The sequence below is a fragment of the Rhinoderma darwinii genome, chromosome 1 (genome assembly GCF_050947455.1).
Source record: "Rhinoderma darwinii isolate aRhiDar2 chromosome 1, aRhiDar2.hap1, whole genome shotgun sequence".
In the NCBI taxonomy this organism is placed as follows: Eukaryota; Metazoa; Chordata; class Amphibia; order Anura; family Rhinodermatidae; genus Rhinoderma; species Rhinoderma darwinii.
Window position 1 is genome coordinate 616,648,638 of NC_134687.1, and position 27,933 is coordinate 616,676,570.

A 27,933-nucleotide genomic window follows, 5' to 3' on the forward strand; every position below is an offset into this window, starting at 1 on the left:
GGCAATGGGAGAAATCTCCAATCCGAGCCGTTTCTTACCTCACTCCAGTTCCCCACTATCCAGTAAATGGGGCTTGTCTTATTTCTAGATGTCTCTGTATTGTTTTTGCTTGCTGTTGTGTTCAGTATACTTCTGTTATACATCTTATTTATGTCTGGAGACAAATCCTGAGATATATTTAGGCCGGGTGATGGCAGCTGATCATGGTTGGCCAAGTCTATCACTTCTGGGTCCTGCTCATTAAAGTCCTCATATGAACTACTTTCGGGTGAGCTTTCAATAATTGACACCGGGATGGGAGATCTTGAGATTTCTGTTATAATCGTAACTGGAGTTGATAATTCCGTGTGGTCTGTTACGGTAGTGTGGTTCTCCTGGTGAACCTTGACCCTACCCTTGTGTCTCTTACTTCTAGACTCGATGATATTATTATTTTCAGCATCATAGTAGATATCTGGTTCCCCGGTTGGGAGGACACTATCCTCAAAGTCTGTTTGGGTTTCTGGGTCTTGAGTTAGAAAGTCATACCTTGGTGTTACATATGGGACTTGAGTAGAGTTGGGTGGAGAGCTGGTGGCATTGAAGACCATGTGAATGTCTCTTTGTGTTACATTTTCATTCTTTATTATTAGGCTCTCGTTAAATTCTTTGTTGTTTGAGGGATCTTTGGTCAAATTTGCGCTAACTTTTTTTTTGTTACTGGACACAAGAACAAAATTATATTTGTAGACCACATTAAAGTGGGTGGAATTTGGGATGTTATAGATTTGAAAGTCATCTTCTACAGAGTTCACCGAAGGGAACTGTGAAGCTGTAGTAGATGTCTCTGTGGTTTCCAAACTTTTCTTAGGAGCTTTAGTAGATGAAGGAACACTGGGAATCTTTTTTAGTAGATAGAAACGCTTCTTAGGTCCATCTGTGATCTTAGGATATATTTTGATGGTTGTTTTGAGATTCTTATATTTGAATGGAAGTTGTGCTGGTCTTTTCTGAAGTGAGCACTGCTGAAGTCCACATAGGGCTTTTGAGTAGGGTTTCTTGGATGGGTCACATGATTCATTGTTATATTTTGCACATGTCACATTACGGGTTCGTACGCCACCTCCACATGTGACAGAACACTGAAATGTAAAGGAAAACAAATAATTGTAAACATGTATACCATACGCAATAGAGAAATCTTGTATGTATAGAGGTTAAAGTAACATTCACAACTGTCTAAAAAAAATACACAGTATAAAACTCCCAGGTCCCATGTCCTTTTTAATATATACTCACTTCTCCCCATCCCTGCAGTCCTTTTCACTCCCGGACAACAACATTGACTGCAGAAACGGGGAGATGTAAGTATCTGCGATTCTGGTCTGAGGTCTGTATTATTCTAGAGGATCTGTATTTATTTAGAGGGTCTGGTGTCTAGAGAGTATCCTAGTGTTCCATAAATAACATAAGAGTTAAGTTACATTATAGACCAACACAGTAGTTTACCTCAGTCCAGTTGCTCACTGACCAGTCGGATGGACATGAAATATCTCTGTTACATGATATATAGCTTTTAGGTTTGGTGAGATGGTGGCAGTCCTCAGAAGAGAGAGCTTGTTCATCTGTTCCCAGTGTTTTGATGCATAGAACCGTTCTCTTCTTCTCTCCAGTTGGGCCACAAGTAGCTGAGCATTGCTGCCATTCCCCAATCCACCACCTAAAAACAGATTGTACTATTTTAATTGAGACTTCCTGTAACCTAATTTCATGCTAGAAGAAAAGTTACTAATTACAGATTATAAGTGATCTTCTTCTGTGAAACGTTCTATTAAGCTATTTCTTTTTTTTTTTCTTCAAATGGTACAATAAAAAGGCATCGCGACTCATTCCAGGCCTATCATGTGGTTCAGTACAGATATACCATATTTTTCTAACTATAAGACGCACCTGACTATAAGACGCACCCAGGTTTTAGACAGCAGAAAATAGGAAAAAAAATTCATATTTTACTACTTTTACAAAGCAAAAACTATTTGTTAAAAAAAATAATTTGTTCTGTTTCACCACATTCTGAGAGCCATTTTTTGGTATATACGATTTTTTTATCACTTTTTATTTCATTCCTTTTTTTTTAAATTTGTTTACATTGTGCTTGGGGAAAAATGTGAAAAGTTGTTTTTTTTAACTTTTAATATTTTTTTATGCTCCTGAAAATGTATCTAACTTTTTTTTTCTACACATTTTATTAGTTCCCCTAGGGGACTCGAACCAGCGATCATTAGATCGCTGGTACAATACACTGCAATACATGGATGAGTTACGGAAATAGCATAACTCGCTGAGCTTATCTGTTTCCGTAATTCCCATAGTAGTGAATGGCAGTTACAGAAGCAGCGTAGCATGCGAGCTACGCTGTTTCCGTAACTACTATTCAGTTCAATGAGAGTTCCGAAAACAGCGTAGCTCAGCGAGTTACGCTGTTTTCGTAACTCGACTATGTACGCTGTTTTCGGAGCTACCGAGTTCCGGAAACAGAGTAGCTTGCGGTGCTACGCTGTTAACGTAACTCCCATTCACTTCTGTGGGGGTTACGGAAATAGCGTAGCTCAGCGAGCAGTCGGCTGTTTCCGTAACTCCTGACCACCTAACCAGGAAGTGGCGGGAGGCAGCAGAGTGAGTAAGCTAGAACGGGGTTTATGGGGCGCCGTTCTAGAGATAGGTGCGGGTCCCGGAGGTGGGACCCGCACCTATGTGACATTTATGGGAAGACCCCTATAAATGTCGTGGTTGCTATTGACCGTGGTATTTAACTAGTTAAACGGCCAGGAACAGCGCCATCGCTATAAGTCTCCTCAGAGTCATTGGTTTCGAAGGAGCGAGACAGGGCATCAGTCTTCACATTCTTGCCTGCAGGACGGAAGTGAAGCAAAAACTGAAATCGGGCAAAGGACAATGACCATCTGGCTTGGCGTGGATTTAAGCGTTGAGCCAACTGTAGATGTGAGGTTCTTGTGGACTGTATAGATAATAATAGGATGGATAGAACCCTCCAGCAAGTGTATCCACTCCTCTAAGGCAAACTTGACGGGCAGCAATTTCCGATCCCCGATGGAATAGTTGCGTTCTGCTTGGGAGAATATTTTTGAGAAGAAGCCACCATCTCGGCTCTCAAGTTCTTTTGGCATAGTAATGCTCCCACACCTACGGAAGAGGCCATTCTAAAATTAACATGTGTGAGCGCTGGCCCTTTAAGGCAGGGACCAAGTGCGTGCACGCACCTTAACACTCAGAGCAGGGCGAGTGCTGGCATCTCCGAGGATGGAGACGCTGGCGGGATGTCAAAGGTCTGTGGTCACGGCCGTCGCAAGGTAAGGAACGGCAGCGGTCTGCGACCACGGCCGTGAAAGCATTACTGCACAATTAACACTAGTGTACACAGCATCAGACTAGCCCACCGGAGGATCGTAATATCTAAATAGGGATCCCTTGTTCCACATTTTTAGTGGAAGAGATAGATTGTAAATGTGCTGCTGGGAATTGCGCTATCTTAGACACTAGGCCTCTCCATAAACAAGCCTTCAAAGAGGACTCTAAACAGAAGTGAGACTCAATGTCTCTCCACAGTGGAGGGTCCATATCCAAACACCAAGTTCTCACTTGGGCTAAAGCCAAAAAAAGATAGTTGGAACGTATATTCAGCATGCCCAAATCACCTAGGGAAATGGGTGGTACAGAGAGTATTTCTTCACTCGAGGACGTTTACCACTTGATCTCTATGAATAAGAGATGGCAGTATTTCATTGATCCTAGTGGAAGTATTTTGGCAATAAACTTATGATCGCAGTTTAGAAATTAAATTAATAGAAAATTCCCTGGTTGTTCCGGGGTTTTACTTGGCTTTGGTAATGCTTCCAACATTTCCCTCTGAAATCCATGAGTTGAAGCTGTCAAATTAAAGATTTTACACAACCAGTGGAGCAGTATAGGATGGAACTTCTTCAGATGCTCATTTGGAAGGCCATCAGGGCCATTGGATTTTTTATTGGCAGATTTAATAGCTTTACTTATCTCCCCTATAGTAATGGGGTCAATTTAAAGACTCAAGCTGGGACGAGGGAAAAGTAGGTAGAGAAAGAGAGTCCAAAAAAGTCTTAATATCTTCATTAGTGGGTTGAGGAGTGCACTTATCATTAGCCAAATCATAGAAATTGGAATAAAATATTTAGCCACTTCTTAAAGAGGTTGTCCATATTGGCGAATATCTTTTTATTAGAAGGGTCTTCTGGAGAAAAGCTGATCAAAGAGAGTCCCGCTGCTGGGTTCCCCAGCAATCGGCTGTAAATTATTGTGAAAATTCACAAAGTGTTCGATTTTCCTGCAGCGCCACCATAGGAGAAATGAAGAATGACATAGTTCCAATTGAAGACAATGGGCTACCTGTGTGATGGTAGGTCCTCCAGAGCAAGAGAGTCTATGGCCCCTCTCTACTGTGGCTAATAGATTAGGCTCTTGACTTGGGACTCCCCCTTCCCTCTATTAACTCAGAATTCCTTAATAGGGTATTTAAAAATGTATTTTCTAGACCAGACAACTCATTTAACTTGTTCAGGTCCTTGTACAAATTCATCAACACATTTATCTGTACTCAAAAATCTATATAGTACTATAATTTAGATAGTTTAGTCTTGTGGCAGATTCCTGTTTTTGCACTAATTTGGAAATGTTTTGGGTAATGCAAATCAAAAGATGAAGCAATGTTTAAAAACCTAATGTCTTGCTTGCCATTTTTAGAAAGTGGATTTATGTGTGATAAATTGGTGTAATATGATAGATAATTTGTAATAGATAGATAGAGAGAGAGAGAGAGGGAGAGATAGATAGATAGATAGATAGATAGATAGATAGATAGATAGATAGATAGATAGATAGATAGATAGATAGATAGATAGATAGATAGATAGATAGATAGATAGATAGATAGATAGATAGATAGATAGATAGATAGATAGATAGATATGAGATAGATAGATAGATAGATAGATAGATAGATAGATAGATAGATAGATAGATAGATAGATAGATAGATAGTAATTAGCTTTGGATGTGTTATAGGTCGATGAGAGAGGTGGCACAGTGCCAGTTCTGCAAAACTTTTCTTTGTAAACTTTTTAAACTGACATTATATAAATGATTAAAGTGTCTCCATACAACACTCGTCCTAACAATTGCAGCTCTCTTATTCTCTTTCAAATTTTCTGATGCCTTGCCAAAAAAGAGAATGAGAGTTCGTGTGATGTGACAGACGGGTAGACGTGTTACATTGCTGCATTGCTTGTTCTTGTATGCAAAAACAACAGACACAATTAAATACTCCATGAATAAATAAGCCTGAGAGGTTATAGAATATTAATGAAGCAAATGTGTTTGTCATATACTTTATGTAAACAATGGATGTAGCAGAAATGACTTTGTCAAGTAGGCAACCGCTAAACCTGCATAAACCCACATGGAAGATTTTCAATTAGGCACAGACGGCTTGTGCCTATGGACAGACTGTCGGAAAGGGGTGTCTGCTTCACAGAGATAGTGCCAGCATATAGTTTTTACAATGGGGGTTAGTAACATACAACCCCTGTCCATATGCCCTTTTAGGACATCATATGCCCTGCTTGGGACCCCCACTATGAGTCAGAAACAAGAGCTGCTCCAACTTTGGCTGGCACAGCCCGTCTATGCGTGACTTTTTTCGGCCATTCACTTGAACGGTCACCATGTAATGCCTCAGTGGCCAGTAAACAGCTGATTGCCGGGGGCTAAAAAGCCGGATCAATGGCAATCACCTGATCAACATTGATGAGACAAGCCCTTTAAATGTTAACATTCTGACTGCCTGCAGTCACCACTAGAGGGAGCTGAGGAGCTTACTGCATACTGTATTATTAATTGACTACAAAGTATATTTTACCTCTATGTCTATGCAGGGGATACAATAACAAAATCAAAGCTCCGACTACTATAAAGATGTAGCGTCCTTGGCACTAAGTATATGGCTTTTCAAAGGATACAGCAACTGCTGTCATCGGTATAGGTATAGTAAAGAAATCATGTGTGCCTCCAATCAAGCCGAGGAAAGATTTTTACAAATTAAAAAAAAAATGTAATAAATAAAATGATGATGGTATTTCAATCCTACTAAATTTTCTTAAACTGCTACTAAATATTTCTTCAATTGTGATATTTTACTGCAGAAACACACCATTTGTTCTTGCTCCAGGTGACACCTGTTGCTGATAGGAAGCAGCCATGTCCTGTGCATGTCAATTTGATTTTATGGTGTAGAACTCGCGGTTGCTGAGAAGGTCTCTACGTGGATAATCACTATAATTAATTGACACAAATTTCCACCTCTGCAGTAATAAGCAGTTATCGTGATGAGATAGAGCTGAGGATTGTTACATTGTTTTAGCATTAAGCAAATAAGAAATTTAACGGAACTCAACCAGTGGAAGTAGGAGGTTTAGGAAAACATTATTCCAACAGTGTTGGAACCATCTCAAAAAATTACGTAAAAGGTATTGACCCTCTTGTCATTCATGCTTCTTTGTCTTCATATGTTATATCTAATATATGTGGCTTAACCCCTTTCCACTCACGCCATGTAAATTGACGTGCTAATGGCACAGTCCCCAAAGTGCCACTGGCAGGATTAGGCTATCACTCGGAAAGACCGATCAGGTACTGTGACAGGGAACTGAAATATTCAGCTCCCTGTTACTAAAACAACTTAAAACATCACTCATATTGAGCATTGTGTCCCAGGCAGTTGCTAGGGAACCCTGTGATGTCATTAATGACATCACTGGGATTCCCTGTGCAAAGGGAAGTCACAGGCAGAAGACACGATATCTACATATGTGTCTATACTGATCAATGGTAACACTGATCTAATAAGCTGTGAGCATTAGCTGTCACCAGTGACCTGTATATGAGGAGAGGAGGGAACAAACAGATGTTCCCTGCTATCTTACTCCCCGATAGTAAAAATGTATAAATAAATATAGCAAATTGTAAAAAAAATAAAAGTGCATATCTCCCAACCCCCCCACACCAATATTAGACATCCTGCTTAACACACCCACATTTTGCATGGGTGTCAGGTGCTCATAATAAATACATCACGCAGAATGTACGTTACGCTAAACATAAAATAATTATCCTATAATAATTGGCCCAATTTACATTTGTGCCTTCACTAAAAAAATGTCTGTCTTTGTTCTATGGCGCTATAGCGGCGTAATACATTACACAATGTACACATATTTGTCATCGCTATGCACAGGAGAATTAGAGGATTCATTTGTGGGGTAAATATTATTCATTGAAGAAACTATTTTAACCACTAGCTGCAGAACTCAGTAACTATACATCATCGCGGGAGGTTACTTCCGCACGAGGACGTATAGTTACTGAGTCGTTCCCGGCGCAGACTGTCGGCTCTGAAATTGCGGGTTTTGCCAATGGTTGGCATGGCAACCGGAGGCCAAACAACAGGAAGTCACTGTGTCGTTCCCGATGCACACTGTCGGCGACAGTGTGCATCGGGAACCGGGAGGTCAGCTGTCCCCGATCAGTGTTGCCGATCAGCGGCTCATTGCGCTGATTTCGGCAATTAACCCCTTAAATGCGGCGACCGATTGCGATCGCTGCATTTAGGGCGTTTGTAGCACATCGGCTGTCCCCATGCAATCGTGGGGATTGCCATGGCAATTGGAGGCCAGACAATGGCCTCCGGGTCTGCCATGTATGGAAGCCTATGAGGACCAGCCTCTGGCGGGTCCTCATAGGCTTACTGTGAGAGTGACTGAGACGTCACACTGACAGTTGGAATACATTACACTGCCTAGGTAGTGTAATGTATTCTAGCAGGGATCAGTGCTGCAGGTAAAAAGTAAAAAACGTTAATAAGAATGTTTTACAAAAGTGTAAAAATAAAAGTATTTTTCTCCCTATAATAAGACTCTTATTATAGAAAAAAAAATATGGGGGGGGGGGTTTCGGTGAATGGCAGTATTGATCCAGCGCTTTGTTCTGTTGTCTATACGTCCTTTGACGCGGCGGTTGAGTGGGTTAGGCAGTATGGTAGGGGAGCTCTCATGGCAAACAAGGATGTAGAGTCGGCTTTTCGGTTGCTTTCAGTGCATCCCGAAAGTATTCGGTTGTTGGGTTGTTGCTGGGAGGGTTCGTATTTTGTGGACAGATGTCATTCTTGGAATGGGTGATTTGTGAGGTGGCGGGAGTTGCCTCCGTCATCCATTACTTGGATGATTTCCTTTGTGTAGGGCTCACCTGTTTGCGGGAATTTGTTGGCAACGGCGGAGTGGGTTGCTGGTCATTTTGGAGTGCCCCTTGCGCCAGAAAAAACGGAGGGTCCAAAGGCGGTACTAGTGTTTTTTGGAATCACAATTGATTCCGAGAGGATGGAATGCAGGCTCCCCCAGGAGATATTGGAGGATTTGAAGTTGTTGGTAGGCAGGGCGTGCCACCTGAGGAAGATTAAAGAGGCTCTGTCACCACATTATAAGTGCCCGATCTCTCCCCACTTACTGTTTTTTGCCCTATCTCCTACATAAGGAGATGGGTGCTGTAATATAGGTGACAGTAATGCTTTTTATTTTGAAAAACGATCTATTTTAAACCACTTTATGAGCGATTTTTAGCTTTATGCTAATGAGTTTCTTAATGCCCAAGTGGAGCTATGTGCAGCTTCATACACACACTATAACATTACTGTAGTGTCCTGATAATGAATATACATCACTACCAGCCAGGACGTGATGTTTATTCAGAATCCTGACACTTCTGAATCTTTTCTGTGAGATTCCAGCAAGGCAAGCGTAATCTCGCGAGATTACGATGTAACCTGTCATTTCAAACGAGATTATGCTTGCCTTGCTGGAATCTCACAGAAAAGATTCAGAAGTGTCAGGATTCTGAATAAACATCACGTCCAGGCTGGTAGTGATGTATATTCATTATCAGGACACTGTAGTAATGTTATAGTGTGTGTATGAAGCTGCACATAGCGATATAACTATATAGCTAGTGCAGTGTAAATGAATGGAGAGAAGTGTATGACGCTGATTGGTCATGCCTATGGGGAGGGTTTTCTGTAGACGATTGGCGAGGACTATGGCTGGAGTGAAGGCTCCACATCATTTCATTCGGTTGAGGGAGAAACACCGGGAGGATTTGAGAGTGTGGAGTGCCTTCCTGGGGCAGTATAATGGGAGGTCAATCATCATGGCCCCGGTGGTGGAGAATGTTGATTGGGAATTGTTCATGGATGCCTCAGGGAGCGTGGGTTTTGGGGCCTATTGTGGGGGGCAGTGGTGCGTGGGTCAATGGCCGGTTAAGTGGGTGGAGGTAGGTTCGGGACGTAACTTGACATTTTTGGAGTTGTTCCCTATTGTGGTGGCGGTGGCTATTTGGGAAGACAGGTTTAGGAATAAGAAGGTACGTTTCATTGTGACAACATGGAGGTGGTGATTGCAATTAATAATGTTTCGGCATCATCTCCCCCTGTTGTTTGTTTGTTAAGACATTTGGTCCTTCTTTGTCTCTCATTGAATGCTTGGGTTACGGCTGTTTACGTCCCAGGAGTGGAAGACTCAATTGCGGATTCTCTTTCCCGCCTGCAGTGGGATTGGTTTCGGCAGTTGGTCCCGGAGGCAGAATGGTAGGGCTATCATGCCCACAACACTTGTGGGAGATGGTCTAGAGGCAGCGAATCAACTGATCCGGTCTTCATTGGCTCCGGGGACGTGGACCGCTTATGAGACGGCCTGGCGCGAATGGGAAGCTTGGCTGGAGGTGTTGGAGGGGGTGGCTTCATATGAGGATCTAGTAGTGGCGTTGTTGGCATTTTTAGGTCGTGTCTGCTGCGGGCTGGTCAGTGGCGAAGGTTAATTCCTGTGTGGCGGCCCTAGCATTTGGTTTTAAATGGAGGGGTTTACGGGATGCCACAAAGGAATTTTTGGTAGGCCAGACTCTGAGGGGGTTCCGTCGGGGGCGGATGGTGCCTGATATGCGGCGCCCGGTATCATTTGGGTTGTTAGGGAAATTGGGGTTGGCAGCGAATATGGTGTACATGTCGGTGTATGAATCGGTCCGATTTCGGTATGCGTTTTCTTGGGCCTTTTTTGGTAAATTGTGGGTGTGGGAATTGGTGTCACCTAGCAGGGTGCGGCCCAGGGGGTTGTTGACGGACGATGTGGTACACTTGGGGGATCGGGTGGAGTTTTGGATTCGTTGTTCCAAAACGGATCAGAGGGGGAGGAGGCGGCAAGTGGTGTTGAAGGAGGTCGTGGGAGCGGTTATGTGTCCGGTTCGCTTGTTGGGGCATATTTCAGGTATGGCCGGTTTAGAGGTGGGCCTTTGTTATGTCATGCGGATGGTACGTTTTTGTCGAGGTATCAATTCTCCATGGTGTTCCGAAAATGTTTGTCATGCATAGGTCTGGATGAGACGGCTTTTGCGCCGCATTCGTTTAGGATAGGGGCCACCACAGAGGCGGTTAGGTGGGGTCTTGGGCCTGATGCAGTGCGGAGTATAGGGAGGTGGGTGTCACGAAGGGTCTGTGGACCCACTGGGCCGTAACGCCTTGGCAGTAAGGCAGCTGGCCAACAGGGAGCAGGTGAGAGTCTATAGTTCTATAGGTACCTGTGGCAGCTCAGACAGCAGGCAGGGCAGGCTCGGCTAGAACTAGGTAGCAGGCGGACGTCAGGCGAGGTGAAGCAGGTCAGACGTGGATGAAGCACGGCACAACTTTGGCACAGCTCAGTGCTAGACCAGGAATGTATGGATTGCTAGGAACAGGAACTGGAAACAAGTATAGGTACAGGGACAGGGACTGGAACAGGAAACACACTAGGAGGCCATCACATAGACAAACTAGGGAACACAACAACGCTCAGGCATAGAACTAGGGGGCTGGATCCCTCTTATAGTCCAGGGTACTCACGGGTCAAAGTTCATCAACGAGGTCCGGTCCGCGAACCCAACGGGATCCGGCTGAGGTGAGTGGACGCGAGCGCTGGCGCCTCCTGAGGAAGAGGCTGGGGCCAGTGCTTGCCGACTCGTGGCTGCGGCTGTCAGGGGGAGGTTGGAGCTGACAGCCCGCATACATTACAGTATCCCCCCTCTTACGCCCCCTCTTCTTGGGACCAGAGCGAGAGAGAAACTTATTCGGAAGAGTAGGGGCATTGAGATTCTCCTCTGGCTCCCAGGACCTCTCTTCAGGGCCAAACCCCCTCCAATCCACCAAATAAAAAGTATTTCCTCTCACTCTCTTGGTGTCCAATATCTCCTTGACCTCAAAGATGTCCGAAGGGCCGCTGGAGGCAACCGCAGGGCTGGGAGTCTTGAAATAGCGGTTCAGGATCACTGGTTTCAGGAGGGAGACATGGAAGGAGTTGGGAATCCTGAGGGTAGGAGGCAGCTATCTATGAGTAATGAGGTGCTATCTAGGAGGTAGGAGGTGCTATCTATGAGTAATGGCTCTTGAGAGCTAGAAACGCGTCAGAGGGAACGTATGTTTTATGTTTCTTGTCCACTGTTTGCTGTTCAGTCTTCCGCTGGCTATCTATTTTAACCAATAAAGAGGATTTTTTCATGTTCCACAAGGAGTGCTGAACCTTTTCCTTCTGGATTGTTGTTTCTACAGCGTGGAGATCGCTGTTTTCTTCGTGCACCTAGGAGGGTGAGCTGACATTTCCATAAATTTCCTGAAGCTTGTAGGCGACAGGGTTGATCTGCTGCAGGACCTCAAATGGTCCGAGGAACCTGGGGGAAAATTTACATGACGGCACCCTCGGTCGGATATGCCTGGACGACAGCCAGACCTTAGAGCCAGGAAGAAACCGAGGAGGCTCTCTTCTCCTTGTGTCAGCCTTCCGTTTCATGCGGTCCACTGCCATTAGGATGGAGGATCGAGTCTGCTGCCAGATCTGCAAAAAGTCTCTAAACGTGGAGTCAGCTGCAGGTACCTCGGAAGTATAAGGCACCGGGAGAGGAATTTGTGAATGCTGGCCGTAGACAATGCAGAACGGTGTATTCCTAGTAGACTCGCTGTTGTGATTATTGTAGGAGAACTCCGCCCATGGGAGCAGCTGCACCTAGTCATCATGCTGCTTGGAGATGAAGTGGCGTAGGTAGTTCTCCAAAATCTGGTTGATCCTCTCAACCTGACCATTAGACTGAGAATGGTAGGCAGAGGAAAATTCCAACTTCATGCCAAGAAGTCCGCAGAGGGCTCTCCAGAACCTCGAGGTAAACTGAACCCCCCGATCAGACACAATATGCTGCAGCAAATAACTTGGCCAACTGAGGAGCAGAAGGAAGACCAGTCAGAGGAACGAAGTGGGCCATCTTCGAAAATCGGTCCACCACCACCCAGACAGCACTGCATCCAGGAGAGAGAGGCAGGTCCGTGATAAAGTCCATAGCTATATGTTGCCAGGGAGCATTGGGCACAGGCAAAGGCTGGAGAAGACCAGCAGGTCTGGAGTGGGTGGCCTTGTTGGCTGCACATACATCACAGGAAGAAACAAAGTCCACAATATCCTTGGGCAGTGTGGGCCACCAGAAATGACGAGTAATCTTACGTAACCCCGCGTGACCTGCCAGTCCCCACCGGAGGAGTCTTCCACGATCAGTCAGGCGCACAAAAGTCCTCCCTGGAGGAATGTCCCCAATTTGCAGGGAGTTGACCGAGACAATGCAAGATGGATCGATAATGTTCTGTGGACTCTCTATGGTGTCTTCTGTCTCGAAAGACCTGAACAAGGCATCGGCCCTCACATTCTTGTCGGCCGGGCGATAATGAAGCTCAAACTGAAACCTTGCAAAGAACAGTGACCACCTGGACTGACGAGGGTTCAGCCGTTGGGCCGTCTGGAGGTAGGTCAGATTCTTGTGGTCCGTAAAAATCAAGATCGGATGAGCTGCGCCCTCTAGTAAATGTCTCCACTCCTCCCGATCCCCAATCGAGTAGTTGCGTTCTGCGGAAGAGAAGAGCTTGGAAAAGTATCCACATACCCTTGACTTGCCCTTGGGACCTCTCTGGAACAGGAGTGCACCAGCACCGACAGAGGATGTGTCCACCTCCAACAAGAACTGCAGAGAGACATCCGGATGATGGAGGATATAGCTGACATGAAGGCACTCTTCAGGCTATTGAATGCGGACTCTGCCTTGGGAGTCCACACTTTGGCGTTCGTACCCTTCTTAGTAAGGTTAGAGATAGGAGAAGTCAGTGAGGTGAAGTTCGGAATAAACGGTCTGTAAAAATGAGCAAATCCCAAAAAGCACTGTATGGTCCTCAAGTCTTGAGGGCGTGGCCACTCCAGGACAGACTTTACCTTTTCAGGATCCATCTCGAGACCACGATTCGAGACGATGTAGCCCAGGAAGGGTAGAGCATCCTTGTCAAATACGCACTTCTCCAACTTGGCGTATAGACGATTCCAGAAGAGAGCGAGAGAATGGGGAAGGAGGGGACAAGAGGGATGGTGGCCGAAAATATACAGGCAGCATTAGTGTTTATGTAAGGGGTAACGGGCAAAGGAGGGGATTGTTTATGTGTATGTATAGATATATTTAGCATGGATAGTGTTAGGGACTATAGCTCTGTCTGACCCATGGGCATAAATATAGCCGTAACAGCTGCTATTGGGCCCACTCAGGTGCAAAAACATTGTTCCTTTTGTGGGGAATTATAAGTTGCCACTTTCTTCTATCTAGCACTACTCTGTGTGTTCTCTGATATATGGGGCCTTATCCATACCAATAATTATTACTACTCATGCTGCTTTTCCATTTTCTTGTCGCTAGGTGGTCCATCTCATTTTATTAATTGGCCCTATGAATTCTACTTATCCCCCTGATCTGACCAAAACGAAAACGTATTGTATTCGCTCTTCCTCTTTTTTTAAAACTTTTATTTGTTTTTATAAAATTTTTATATTTGTAAAAATTGTATTACATTTTTGTTTACTTTTCATTTTTAGTCCTCCTAGGGGACTTTTCTATGTCATCGCTGGATCCCTCATGTAATACACGGCAATAGTTATGTATTGCAGTATATTGCCTTTTTCTGTGCTCTGCTATTAAGCCGTGCCTCTGAAAATGGCTTAATAATCAAGCACAGAAGGCAGATCTGGAGGCCATGGCAAACGCCTGGTTCCCCAGCGATTCCGTTGCAAGAGGGGCCATCCGGGGACAGAAGGAGCCCCTCCCTCTGTCTAAGCACTTAGACACTGCAGTCGCTATTGACTGCGGCATCTGAGGGGCTAGACAGATATGATAAAACAATACAGCTGAGCTGCAATACCAGTTACAAACCATGGACGGTCTCACGGGCTGATCCAGCTCCATAAGATGCGGTGTCGGCTCCATGTTACAGCCGACACTTTACTGCAACAGGTGGGATAGTAGATTACTACAATCCCGCTCGTTTAACCACGCATGACCGCGGTATCAAGCCGTTAGAAAGAGGGAGACGGTCTCTTCTGACAGTCCGTCGGCCACCTCAAGACGCAGTCGCGTAGTGCCGATAGTTGTTATGGCAGCCTTGGGTTCTTAAGAGGCAGGGCCTAATTGGAGTCGGTAGAAAACACGCTATACGAATGTATTGCAGTATGTTGTTCAATCAATTCAATCATCGCTGGTTAAAGTCAATAAAAAAAGTAGTAAAAAGCATTTTTTATATACAAAAAAATATAAAAAATAAAACAAAAACCCTTGTCCTATTTTCCCCCAAAAGCAATGTAAAGAAAAAAAGCAAACATAAGTTGTATCGCCGCATCCATGAAAGTACAAACTATTAGAATATAACATTATTTAACCTGCACGATGAACACCGTAAAAAAAAATTAGAACGCCAGAATCGCATTTTTTTTTATCAGCCCATTGCTCGCCCTGCAATAAATAAGCCCTGACACCGCTCAATCGACAGAAAAATAAAAAAGTTATGGCTCTCAGAATATGGCAATAAAAAACTAACTATATTTTTAGTGAAAGTGTTTTGTTTGTAAAAGTAGTAAAACATAAAACAAACTATGTAAATTTAATATCGCCATAATTGTATTGACCCACAGAAAAAAGTGAACATTTTTACAGAACGGTGAACGCTATAAAAACCTAACCCTAAAACTATGGAGGAATCACTGTTTTTTTTCCCATTCCACCCCCAAATAATTTTTTCCAGTTTCCCAGTACATTATATAGTACAATAAATGGTGCTGTGTAAAACTACCTCTCGTTCTCCCCCAAAAAAGCCAGATTACAGCTATAATTGATGGGAAAATGAAAAGTTAAGTCTTTTAGAAAGGGGAGGAAAAATACAAAAATGAAAAATCGAAAAATGGCTGCGGCAGGAAGTGGTAAATGGAAAAAAAGATAACGCCTAGCATTGTATAGAAAATCTGTTCAGTAATATTCAATGCACCCACAAAACAGAACTGAAATAATAGAAATTGTTGCAACTAACACAAAACAGGTTTAGTATAAAAGCCACAAATAAAAGCAGTAATGGGTCTGCCGCTTCATTTTAGGCTGAAATATCCAGTCTGATTATCTCTAATTGATGCGCAGACAAAAGGCAGAGGCCAAAAACAAGATAATCTGCACATGCATTTCTTGTCATATTTTCTGTCACCGTAAATCACTGTGATTGTTTACAATCTGCATTCAGAGGGGTTTGGGTTATTATCCAATAATAGTTAAAACATTGTCCTACTGGTTTTATGGCGTATGTCATAAATCTGTATTAGAGTATGAAATAACAAAAAGCAGAACATGATAAAGATGTGATTAAAGGAGAAATAAAATCCATATAAAACAGTGCATAGTGCATAAACATTAAATATTTAAAAAAGCTTAAGAAAAAGAGATATAAAACCTCTTAATCATTAATGTATTCTGATTCTTCTACCTATTTCAGCCAGCGATCCTCCTAACTGACCCCTTCTTCCCCTTTTCGCTATGTACAGGAAGAAGCTAAGTAACAGCAGCCATGTTTAGCAGCTATGGAGCTATCATTTGGTTACCGAGTCACCCAGTCTTCAAAGAAATGTATAGTCACTGACCTCTCTCTTCTCACCATTCTCCTAACTTTGTTTCCTCCGATTATGCTTTACACTGACTTTTATAGCCGTGCCTGATTTATGGCAGTCCAAGAGTAAACAGCCAGAAAACTGTTTAACCCAGCCAAGCTTTTAGATTCTAGATCCCTCAAGTGAGCCGTCACTTGTTAGTAGACTGAACCCTGCCTTTTCTTTAATTTGCAAAACTTACCTGAAGGTATGCTGCTGTAAAGACTCCAACATATGTATGGAGATATTCTCCCCTACAAGCAATCTGAAAACCCTATCTGTATGTTTTTGGAGCGTGGGTGGAACATAAAAACTCCATGCAGATGTTGTCCTTGGTCGGACTTGAACCCAGGGGTCCAATGCCACAAGACAACAGTCCTAACCAGTCATCATGCTATACACTGCAGGGAACTGATATGGAAACCAACAGTATCCCGATGAACCTCTGTAGGAGCCATATTATGGCTTTGTACAAAAAGTTTTTGTAATATGGCCGTGTGCATGAGTCTATATGAAAAGTGTGCTACCTACTCTTTATGCTGGGATTTATAATAACTGGCTTTTATAACATTTTAGTCACAGTGGTGGTGCAGAAGCTGGAACCCCCGCCCCCCATGTCCATGTTAAAGGGGTTGTTCAGGCTGGGGCTGTTTTTTCTACTGATGACCTATCTACAGGATAGGTAATCAGTATATGATCGGTGGGGGTCTGACACCCAGAAACCGCACCAATCAGCTGAACTAGCTGCCTCCAGGCGCCGGAGGCTATGCAGTGGTCGGTGCTTGAAGCAGAAGGCGCTGTACACTGTATAGCGGCTGTGCTGGTTTTCTGCAGCTCTGCTCATATTCACTTAAATTGGGGCAGAGAGGCAGTACTGCAGCACGGCCGCTATAATGTGACCAGAGCCATCTGCTTCCAGCATCTACCCTGCATAGGTGCCGGCACCAGGAGTCAGCCAGAACAGCTGTTTGGTGCGGGAGCCAGGTGTCGGACCCTCACCCATCATATACTAATGACCTATCCTGTGGATAGGTCATCAGTATAAAAAAAGGCCCCGAGCCTGGACAACCCTTTTAAACATGTGCCAGGCATGGTATGGTGCAGAAAAGAGTCAAAGCATTACCATGTCATCTACCCTGCATAGGTGCCGGCACCAGGAGTCAGCCAGAACAGCTGTTTGGTGCGGGAGCCAGGTGTCGGACCCTCACCCATCATATACTAATGACCTATCCTGTGGATAGGTCATCAGTATAAAAAAAGGCCCCGAGCCTGGACAACCCTTTTAAACATGTGCCAGGCATGGTATGGTGCAGAAAAGAGTCAAAGCATTACCATGTCATCATATTTTACTGCGATTCCGCTTTTCTAGAAATGTGAACAAAATTGTGGCAAAAATGGGTCTATGGCGCAGCGTGCAGATGTATTTACATTTTTCATATAAGTGCTTTTAACCTGTGATTTCATGCACTTTTTGAATTTACTTTTATCAAAATGTTTTTTGATTTTTTTTACTTTTTACAATACAGCTTCTATGTATCCTTAATACATAGAAGCTGTATCGTTCTCTCTCAGCCGATTCCATCAGTGAAGTGAACTGACAATTCTGCTGAGAGCAGATCCTGTGTCTCTGACACACAGGACCCACCTAATATCGATCATATCTGAGTTTATCAACAGGGTACATACTGTAGAAGCTGTATCGTAAAAATTTAAAATAATAATAAAAGTTAATTCAAAAAGCGCTTAAAATCACAAAAAACATTGATTTAAAAAAAAACATTCAAAAGTGTACATAACCTTTAAAGTCGTTTTCCAATCTTGGACATTTATGGCATATCAACAAGATATGCCATAAATGTGCGATAGATGCGGGTCCCATCTCTGGGCCCCGCACCTATCTCTAGAACTGGGGCAAACTGATCCCCTTCTCTTGCGCTCACTGCTCTCTGGCCTCTAAGTTAGAAGGTGACCGAGAGTAGGGAAACAGCCGAGCTCGCTGGGCTACGCTCTTTTTGTAACTCCCATAGAAGTGGATGGAAGTAACGCAAACAGCGTAGCATGGTGAGCTACACTCTTTTCAGGACAAATTTTCTAGTCCTGGAAACAGCGTAGCTCTATGGAAGTTACAAAAACAGCGAGCTCAGCTGTTTCCATATTCCCAACCACCGTGCCAGACAGTGGCCAGAGAGCAGTCGGAGCAGGATAAGGTAGGACAGGGGTTAGGAAGCCCCGTTCTAGAGATAGGTGTGTGTTCCAGAGGTGGGATATGCCTCTATCTAACATTTATGGCATCTCCTGTGGATTTGCCATAAATGTCCAAATTGGAAAAACCCCTTTAAATGGATTGGTACAAACATGAAACATGATGATTCATAATTTATAAAAGGTAAAGTGTCAATAAAATGATGGATGTAACATGGTGCTCGACCATCCATGCACATCACCAGCTGCTCACATTGTTCAGCCCGTACTAAATGCAAAGTAATGGAAAGTTATTCATGCTATTGACTCCTGAGATGAAGCCGGAGCAGGGCCATCAACAACGCAGCACAAATGTCTTCTTGAAATTCAGCACATGTGAGATTAATCCTATAACGGAAAATTCCAACGTAACTCTAATGCGGCTTTTTATTATTTAGGTGGAGCCGCTTTCTGTTAAGCCATCACTATAGTAGTGAGAAGAGTCAGATTGACTCTTTGGTGGACCAGAAAACTCGAGCCATCTTTACATTGAGTATGATCATATTCTGGTGTAGGGCCACCTAGCCTTAGAATTGATGAATGGTACTCACCAGCTTTGACATGACTTCTGCAAAAACAAAAATTAAAACGTACTATTGAATTTTTTCAAATCACTACACACCAGGAATAATCTTTGATGTGTTTGAAGGAAAACAAGGGGACCTCAAATATAATCCGTGCCCTAAAGCACCCTGTGGGAACGGAAATGTATGCATTGCAACCACCTCACATGTCACATCTGGCTGGCGGTCTACTTTGAAAGAGCGTTCTAGTACTAAGGGAAGGAGGGCATCACTTAGGGAAGGTGGTAACTTTAACTTCGGGAGTAGTTTGGCCTATATCAAGGGAACCCAACCTTGTCTACCTCACTCATGGGGCATTAAAGTGTATTGAAGGACTGAGCTAATACCCCAATTATTAACTGCCAGTCATATGACATTGACCCTAGTGCCAAGCTTTAGGAATGCTATAACATCCCTGGTCCTACTAGTGAAACAATAGTATTTAAAGCTGGAGAGCCACACACAATGGACCAGAGAGCATTATGTGGCTCCTAAGTCAGTGGCCTATATAATTGTATGGTTTTAGGCTGGGGATGGGTAGGAATCTATGTGCTGTATGTGAATGGTGTCTTCTTAAGCGGGGGTGTGGTTTATAAAGAGATGTCACTCCCAGTTTCATTTGTTCTTTTTTTTCTCTCATCAGAAGAAATGGCAGAATTATTTGCCCCCCCCCCCCCCACCCGCCTGCCCTTACCTGATTTACTATTTTATACATTCTTCTTAAACTGTTTGTTCAGCCTATATAACCTTATTTAAGTATGTATTTCTGTATCAATAAAAAAATCATAGATCATATTCTAATACAACTGTGATGAGTTACACGTTGGCAATAGATTTCAATGCTACCCTTGGCAAGGGCAATCCTTTAACCATAGTGCCCTAGAGGTTTTCTTTCACAGAGATTTTTTCCACGCTTCTGATTGCTGGTGGATAACTTTTTGTAAGTCATGCGTTTGCCTTATTCAGTGTCTATGTAAATGTGTCCGTGCCTATAAATTAAAACGTTAGGTATGCTGAAAACTGCCTGGTTACTATCAGAACAGTCAGTATAGACACTGTATATGCCACAGTAAACACAGGGTAAAAAGAAAGATTCAAATTCCAGGTTTCCCTCCACATAGTCACAGAGTCACATTATAAAATTCTGGCTGCCTGCAGATACCACTAGGGGGAGCTCACTGCATAGGGATTTTTACAGCTCCTATTGACCTCTCTAAAGTCAATCCAAATGTAGGGGGCTCCCTTTAGTGGCAGTAGTGGCAGTCCCTTTCGTGACAGTAGTAATATTTTTTCGTTTAACGCCACTTCTCATTAAGCCCCCCCAGTGTGGCATGGGCTTCTGCTTTCATACTGGATGTCAGAGTAATTGAATGGGTTGTTAAGGCTTCAGTACATAAAGGTTCTTCTTTGTATAATGAAATGTTGTACAGTTTTACAATACAATTTATGTATCAATTGCTCATGGTTTTCAAGATCTCTGCTTTCTGTCATTCAAAGGTACCTTCATTGTTTAAAAACCTGTCCATGGTCATGTCATGGACACACAGGTGCACTGCTCGTTACAAGACAGAGCTCTGATAACTGTCCTGCAACTGTAACGAATCGTGCACCTGCATGTCCATCATATGACGAGGGCAGATTTTTATCCACTGAAAGTTGGGCTATGTTCACACTACGTTCAGTGCGTACGCTCATTGTATGCGCTGGTAGATGCCCCAGATGCACACGTTAGAGGGGTGCTAAGATCCTGCCGGACAGGTATACATTAGCCTATATATATATACTGTATATATACATATATATATATATATATATATATATATATATATATATACACATTTTTATTTTTTTACTGTATAGAAAAGCAAGGCATATACAATATGTATTATATGCAAATAGTTTCCTAGCATATGAGTTGAATGTAAAGCCAACACGCAATGTGAACAGAGCCTTAACATTCAACCTTCCGATTGACAGCAAGCAGAGATATTGAAAAAATTGAGGAATATAAAGTACAGAAAGTACAGTATATAGGAAAATTTCATAACGTTTTATCAGACATCTCTATGTTAGATCAGTAGGTACTTACCTTGCCGGGCAGGCCTGCAGGTTGCACTTTTTCTGCCTTGACATTGGCTGCTCATTTGGATCACAGAAGGTATTTCTCACCACACCTTTTCCTTTGCTAACACACCTAGCAACCTGGCGCTGAACACCTGTGAAGTAGATACAACAAAACCATTACAGAAGTAGTTGAGCTGAGTATGTCAGTTTCGTAGAGCTGAGTTTGTTATTTGTCATAATTCTTTCTATTGATATTTTAATGTGTTGCTTGTTTTACATCGGTTTTGAGTTGTGTTAAATGACAAACTCAGCTCTGCTACATCTAAATGAGTGACTTAAAGCTCCTGGGTCCCGACACATATGTACTGTTCTCCTCACTTGGGGCAGGGGGACCTTGGGGGTTATACAAAGCCATAATACAGTGGTGTGCACAAGCTCTTTAGTTGAAAAGTATCTAGAACAGTGGTGTGGCTAGGAGTCGTAAATGGTGCCAAATTTATTAATGGCGTGCGTCATTCTTTTGGCACAAAATTCTAGTGTTCAGTACGGCACCCAAGAGGTGGTATGAGGAAGAGAAATGGGTCTCACATGTCAAGCAAGATGCTCCAAATTTAACATACAACATACGCCACTGTGTTAGGGCATGGCCCCACGTGGCGGTTTTCTTCCGCAACTGTCCGCATCAATGCCACACAGAATCTGCGTTGCAGATTCTGTGGCGGATCTGCCCAAAATGTGCAGTAAATTGATGCGGACTGGCCGCTGCGTATTGCGGTGAAAGTACTTCCCTTCTCTCTATCAGTGCAGGATAGAGAGAAGGGACAACACTTTCCCTAGTGAAAGTAAAAGAATTTCATACTTACCGGCCGTTGTCTTGGTGACGCGTCCCTCTTTCGGCATCCAGCCCGACCTCCCTGGATGACGCGGCAGTCCATGTGACCACTGCAGCCTGTGATTGGCTGCAGCCGTCACTTAGACTGAAACTTCATTCTGGGAAGCCGGACTGGAGGAAGAAGCAGGGAGTTCTCGGTAAGTATGAACTTCTATTTTTTTTACAGGTTGCTGTATATTGTGATCGGAAGTCACTGTCCAGGGTGCTGAAACAGTTACTGCCGATCGCTTATCTCTTTCAGCACCCTGGACAGTGACTATTTACTGACGTTGCCTAGCAATGCTCCCGTAATTACGGGTGCACACACATAGTCACCCGTAATCACGGGAGCCCCATTGACTTCCTCAGTCTGGCTGTAGACCTAGAAATACATAGGTCCAGCCAGAATGAAGAAATGTCTTGTTAAAAAACCAATACGCTCCGCAGCACACATAACATGTACATGACATCTGCGGACTTCATTGCGGAACTTAGAATCTCCATTGAAGTCAATGGAGAACTTCCGCAATGAGTCCGCAACCAGTCCGCCACTGGTCCGCAACATCCATTGTATGCACCAAATTCCGCACCGCAGCCTATGCTCCGCAGCAGAATTTTCCGCCTCGTCTAAACGAAGCCTACTAAAAAGAAGTGGAAGGCAATGGAGAAACGGGTCCGCTGCGGATTAACGCTGCGGAGTGTCCGCAGCGGAATTCCAGAGCAATTCCGCCACGTGGGGCTTTGCCCTTACATTTGGCACCGTTTTTGCCTGTCTGGTCTAGTTTTATCCTAACTTTAGGACATAATGAATAAATTGCCCTCAATGTATTAGGTCCAGTAAGTATCTGAGAATCACCACTTTTAGTAAATATGGAGCCATCATTTTGTCACAGAGTCACTCCAGCTTTGCAGAAATGCATAGTCCCTACTCTATGATCTTATATCTCTTTATAGGCAAACATTTTATTCAGTGATTGCCTTTTGAAACTGCAACTTGTTCTAACATATATGGTTTCTCCAATCTCTACAGCCATTCTACAACTCCATATAAAGCTGTACAAAGCTATAATATGGCACCCACGGTCCCTACTGTCAGTGGCGTAACTACCGCCGTAGCAGCGGTAGCGACTGCTACGGGGCCCGCCGGCACGGGCCCCCACCATGGCCGCAGGCTCCGCTAGCAGCCGCTATGGCTGCTACAGCGCGACGCCACTGAACAGTACGGCAGAGCAGGGAGGTATCTCCCCCTCTGCCATTAAACAAAAGACATGTATCCCCTATCCACAGGACAGGGGATACATGTGTGATCGCTGGCAGCGATAGGGAGAACAGGGGACTGAAAGTCCCCTGAAGTTCTCCGTCACAAACCTCGGATTTCCGGGGTCTGTGTCGGCAGCTCCGTAGAAATGAATGGAGCGCCGGTCGCGCTTGTGCGCATGCGTGACCAGCGCTCCTTTCATTTTTTATTGAGCTGCCGACACAGACGCCGGAAGTCAGAGGTTAGTCATGGAGAACTTCAGGGGACTTTCAGTCCCCCGTTCTCCCTATCGCTGCCAGCGATCACACATGTATCCCCTATCCTGTGGATAGGGGATGCATGTGATTTGTAGGACACACTATAGGTCGCATTTTTGGGGGGCCCGTTCCCTGCAGGGGGGGGGCGCTGTATGGCGTTCCCTGCAGGGGGGGGCGCTGTATGGCGTTCCCTGCAGGGGGGGCGCTGTATGGCGTTCCCTGAAGGGGGGGTGCTGTATGGCGTTCCCTGTAGGTGGGGGGCGTTGTATGGCGTTCCCTGCAGTGGGAGGCGCTGTATGGCGTTCCCTGCAAGGGGGGGGGCGCTGTATGGCGTTCCCTGCAGGGGGGGGCGCTGTATGGCGTTCCCTGCAGGGGGAGGCGCTGTATGGCGTTCCCTGCAGGGGGGGGGGCGCTGTATGGCGTTCCCTGCAGGGGGGGGCGCTGTATTCCGTTCCCTACAGGGGGGTGCTGTATGGCGTTCCCTACAGGGGGGGCTGTATGGCGTTCCCTACAGGGGGGGACTGTATGGCGTTCCCTACAGGGGGGGGCTGTATGACGTTCTCTACAGTGGGGGCTGTATGGCCTTAGCCCCATACAGCCCCCTCTGTAGATAACGCCATACAGTCCCCCTGTAGATAACGTCATACAGTCCCCCTGTAGATAACGCCATACAGTCCCCTGTAGATAACGCCATACAGTCCCCCCTGTAGATAACGCCATACAGACCCCCCTGTAGATAACGCCATACAGCCCCCCCTGCAGGGAACGCCATACAGCCCCCCCCCTTGCAGGGAACGCCATATAGACCCCCCCCTGTAGATAACGCCATACAGCCCCCTCTGTAGATAACGCCATACAGCCCCCTCTGTAGATAACGCCATACAGCCCCCTCTGTAGATAACGCCACACAACCCCCCCTGCAGATAACGCCACACAGCCCCCCCTGTAGATAGCGCCATACAGTCCCCCTCTGTAGATCACGCCATACAGCCCCCCTGTAGATAACACCACACAGCCCCCCCTGTAGGGAACGCCATACAGTCCCCCCTGTAGATAACGCCATACAGACCCCCCCTGTAGATAACGCCATACAGCCCCCCCTGCAGGGAACGCCATACAGCCCCCCCTGCAGGGAACGCCATACAGACCCCCCCTGTAGATAACGCCATACAGCCCCCTCTGTAGATAACGCCATACAGCCCCCTCAGTAGATAACGCCACACAACCCCCCCTGCAGATAACGCCACACAGCCCCCCCCCTGTAGGGAACGCCATACAGTCCCCCTCTGTAGATCACGCCATACAGCCCCCCCTGTAGATAACGCCATACAGCCCCCCCTGTAGATAACGCCATACAGCCCCCCCTGTAGATAACGCCATACAGCCCCCCTCTGTAGATAACGCCATACAGTCTACAGGGGGGGGCTGTATGGCGTTATCTACAGGGGGCGCTGTGTGGCGTTATCTACAGGGGGGACAGTATGGCGTTATCTACAGGGGGGCTGTATGGCGTTATCTACAGGGGGCGCTGTATGGCGTTATCTACAGGGGGGCTGTAAAAAAGGCACTATCTACAAGGGGGGGTGTGTGACACCCAGGGGAGGGGGCCCCAGTCAAAAGTTTGCTATGGGGCCCAGTCTTTCCTAGTTACGCCCCTGCCTACTGTACCTCCATATTTATATTTCCTATGTGCTAAGTTCCATCAGATGTTGTATTAGAAGAAGCCTTGTTCCTAGGGGAAAATACCTCTGTAACATAGGGGACGGAGTGCCTATGGCTCTGTAGTGTGGAAACATAGAGACTCCTTTATATAGACTATGTAGTCCGGTTTTAATATATCCACATTACCCCATTCTGTTCCCTGGACAATCCCCTGTTAAAAGGGCTACAGGAGCTGCAATACCATACACAACCTGTAGACAGGTGTGGTGCTGTTTTTGTCAGAAACCATGTTTTTCTAATCCTTTAAGATTTTTCTCCTTCTAGATCAACCAAGGTTAAATGCATTTTTTCCTTGGTTGAACTTGATGGACCTGTGTCTCCTCTCAGGTATACTTTTTATGTAGCTATATTCTTCAGCAGGAGATTATTATAGTCCAAACTAAAAGTACAAATATTTTATTTGTATGTAATAGTCGCTGGCCTTGAATGCGGCACCTCTAATAGAGAAATACCGCTGTGAGGAGCTTCCTTTCAACCTGACCCTTGCTATTGGGAATGTGTATTAAATGGTAATGAAGCAAACATCAAGAAGAGAAACTGAAGGAAAACCTAAGTAAAAGCAAAAATAATAATAATAATAAAAAAAATATATACATATATAAAGCTTGCTGCCGGGAATGACAAGGTGACGACACAATCACAGCTCAGATTCTGACCTTGATGGAAATACATTGTTTCTTAGCAAAAGTAACATGTACAACAGATAAAAGTGGCACATACATAATAATACACATACAAAGAAATGAAATTTCAGAACAACATTCAATATGATAATGAAGTCTCTCTGCCAGTAATCTTAGGCTTTATTCACACAACCAGATGTCAACTCAGCCGTCAAAAATGTCCGTCTTTCACAGCCGATTTGCACCCCTCCGGGACCCGTTTTCATGGATCCCTAATAGATTTGAGTCTATAAGGGATCCGGAAAAAAATAGGATATGTCCTATTTATTTCCAGGCCGTTCACACGGTCCGTTAAAAAAACGGCCGTGTGAATAGCCCCATAGACATGCAGTAAGTTTAATACAGCCGTGTGGCGGCCATTTAAAAAAAACATTCCCTGTCATCTGAATAAGCCCTTAGTCACTAAGAAAAACATACATTTAGATTTAGGTCTACCTTGAAGCTCCAGGAGCCCCGATGCAAACTATGTACCAGGGGCCCCACCTATCCATTTATAATACTGGTGTCTTCTTATGTGACAGAGGAGTTTTTTGAGGGCCCGGGCACGACTGCTACATCAGCACCACCTAAAGTTGCACCACTGCCTGTGAGCCCCAGAGCAAACTTTGACACTGCCCTATCCCCCTACCAACACAATGGAGAGGATTTATTCACAGTAAACGCTACTTTGTGGCATTAAAAAGTTGCACATTTTGAAAAACGCCATATTTGCGCTAAAATTTGCAACTTTTTACTAATTTTGTCAATTTTCAAAAATGGTGGAAAAAGTGGGAGGCGTTAGTCAGGAGGGGGGCAACAACACTGACATATTTACTATCATTTACAGCACAAACTGCCGTCTCCATGCACGGTAGGTGTATATTTCAACTTCTGGCGCACGGTCAGCCAACGATATGCCAAATTTATTAAGAGGCGTGCACCTCTAAATAAGTTTGCCACATTTTGCTCCACTAAAATCTGGATTAACACTGGCGTATGAAACGCCAGTCTAAAAAAATATGCCCCACCATGCTCCTCTTCACCTTGCCTTTACCGCTTTAACATTTTTAGAAGTTGTAATGCATTGTGATGCAATATAAAATAGAAGTTCCTAATTGAGACCCCAAACACAACCCCAAAGTGTATTCAGACCCCAGACTCAGATGGACCTCGCTGATATTTACCCATTTCTTCCACTGGCTGCTCCTTGGTGGTGCAGGGACTGTCCGGTTCTCTCTGTAGTGAATTGGGTTGTCAGAGCTGCTCATTCTGACTTCTACGAGAACCTTGGTACCAGCCATCCCAGATGATATTTCCGAACATGGGCCATGCTAAAGGACATGACCAGGCAAGGGAAGGGGCAGGTTTAGCCTGTGCTCGGCAAAGATATCAATCTTATCATAATTGTTAGACATTTCTCCGTTTAGATTTCAATATAGGACAGAATTTGATCAAAAGAGAAGAGGAGATTAACGGAGGAAATGCTCCGATATTTGTCATATCATATATTTTGTGCATGTTGTGTTACTTTAAAGGCGAATTACGGTTGCCCGAAATCAACAACCAGATGGAAGGATACTCAGCCGATGTGAGACAACATGACTATAATCTGCTAAAACTGCCCTAATATTGTAGGTCCCAAACACCGACAGCAAAAACCACCCCTGTTGTCATAGACACGGCCATCTGTGATAATTTACAGTCACATACAGTTAGTGACCGAAACAAGACTAACCCCATAGGTTAATACACTTTCAATAGTCGATCAATAGACCTTCAACAAATCTTTACCAAAACAGTTTCTTAAATCCAGCTCAAATCAGATGACATATGCAATCACAAAAATGTAAAACTAATTACCAATGAAGGTTTTACATAACCTTTATTGGGATGTAAAAATTCTCGTTTGAGGAAAAGACACAAAAGAACATAATAAACACAAAAGATAAAATGTACTGGACCCCATGGACTGTGGGAGGACCTTTTACCCTAAATTTGTTACTATTATGGTCCTGTCCCTGAATTCACCCTAGCAGGCTCTATTTTTGCTCTGATATATGGTTGAGTGTTCACCCTGACAAGGGCGGCCTAGCACTACAGCAATGACCCTTGTTAGAAGGGTGCCGTGACAATAAGCTGATCACAAAGTGTCCTACAGCAAT

The 27,933-nt window shown here is 44.4% G+C and overlaps 1 protein-coding gene across 1 annotated transcript in view; it reads right to left on the minus strand.

Moving 5' to 3' along the window:
• Positions 1 to 27,933, minus strand: part of ADAMTS12 (ADAM metallopeptidase with thrombospondin type 1 motif 12) — a 574,502-nt gene that overhangs the window by 73,514 nt on the left and 473,055 nt on the right. Inside the window, exons 18-20 of the mRNA XM_075847593.1 lie at positions 21,027 to 21,153; positions 1,489 to 1,699; positions 39 to 1,121 (exon numbers count right to left, since the gene is read on the minus strand). Of these exons, the coding sequence (XP_075703708.1) occupies positions 39 to 1,121; positions 1,489 to 1,699; positions 21,027 to 21,153 (1,421 nt within the window). The remainder of the gene's footprint in view (positions 1 to 38; positions 1,122 to 1,488; positions 1,700 to 21,026; positions 21,154 to 27,933) is intronic.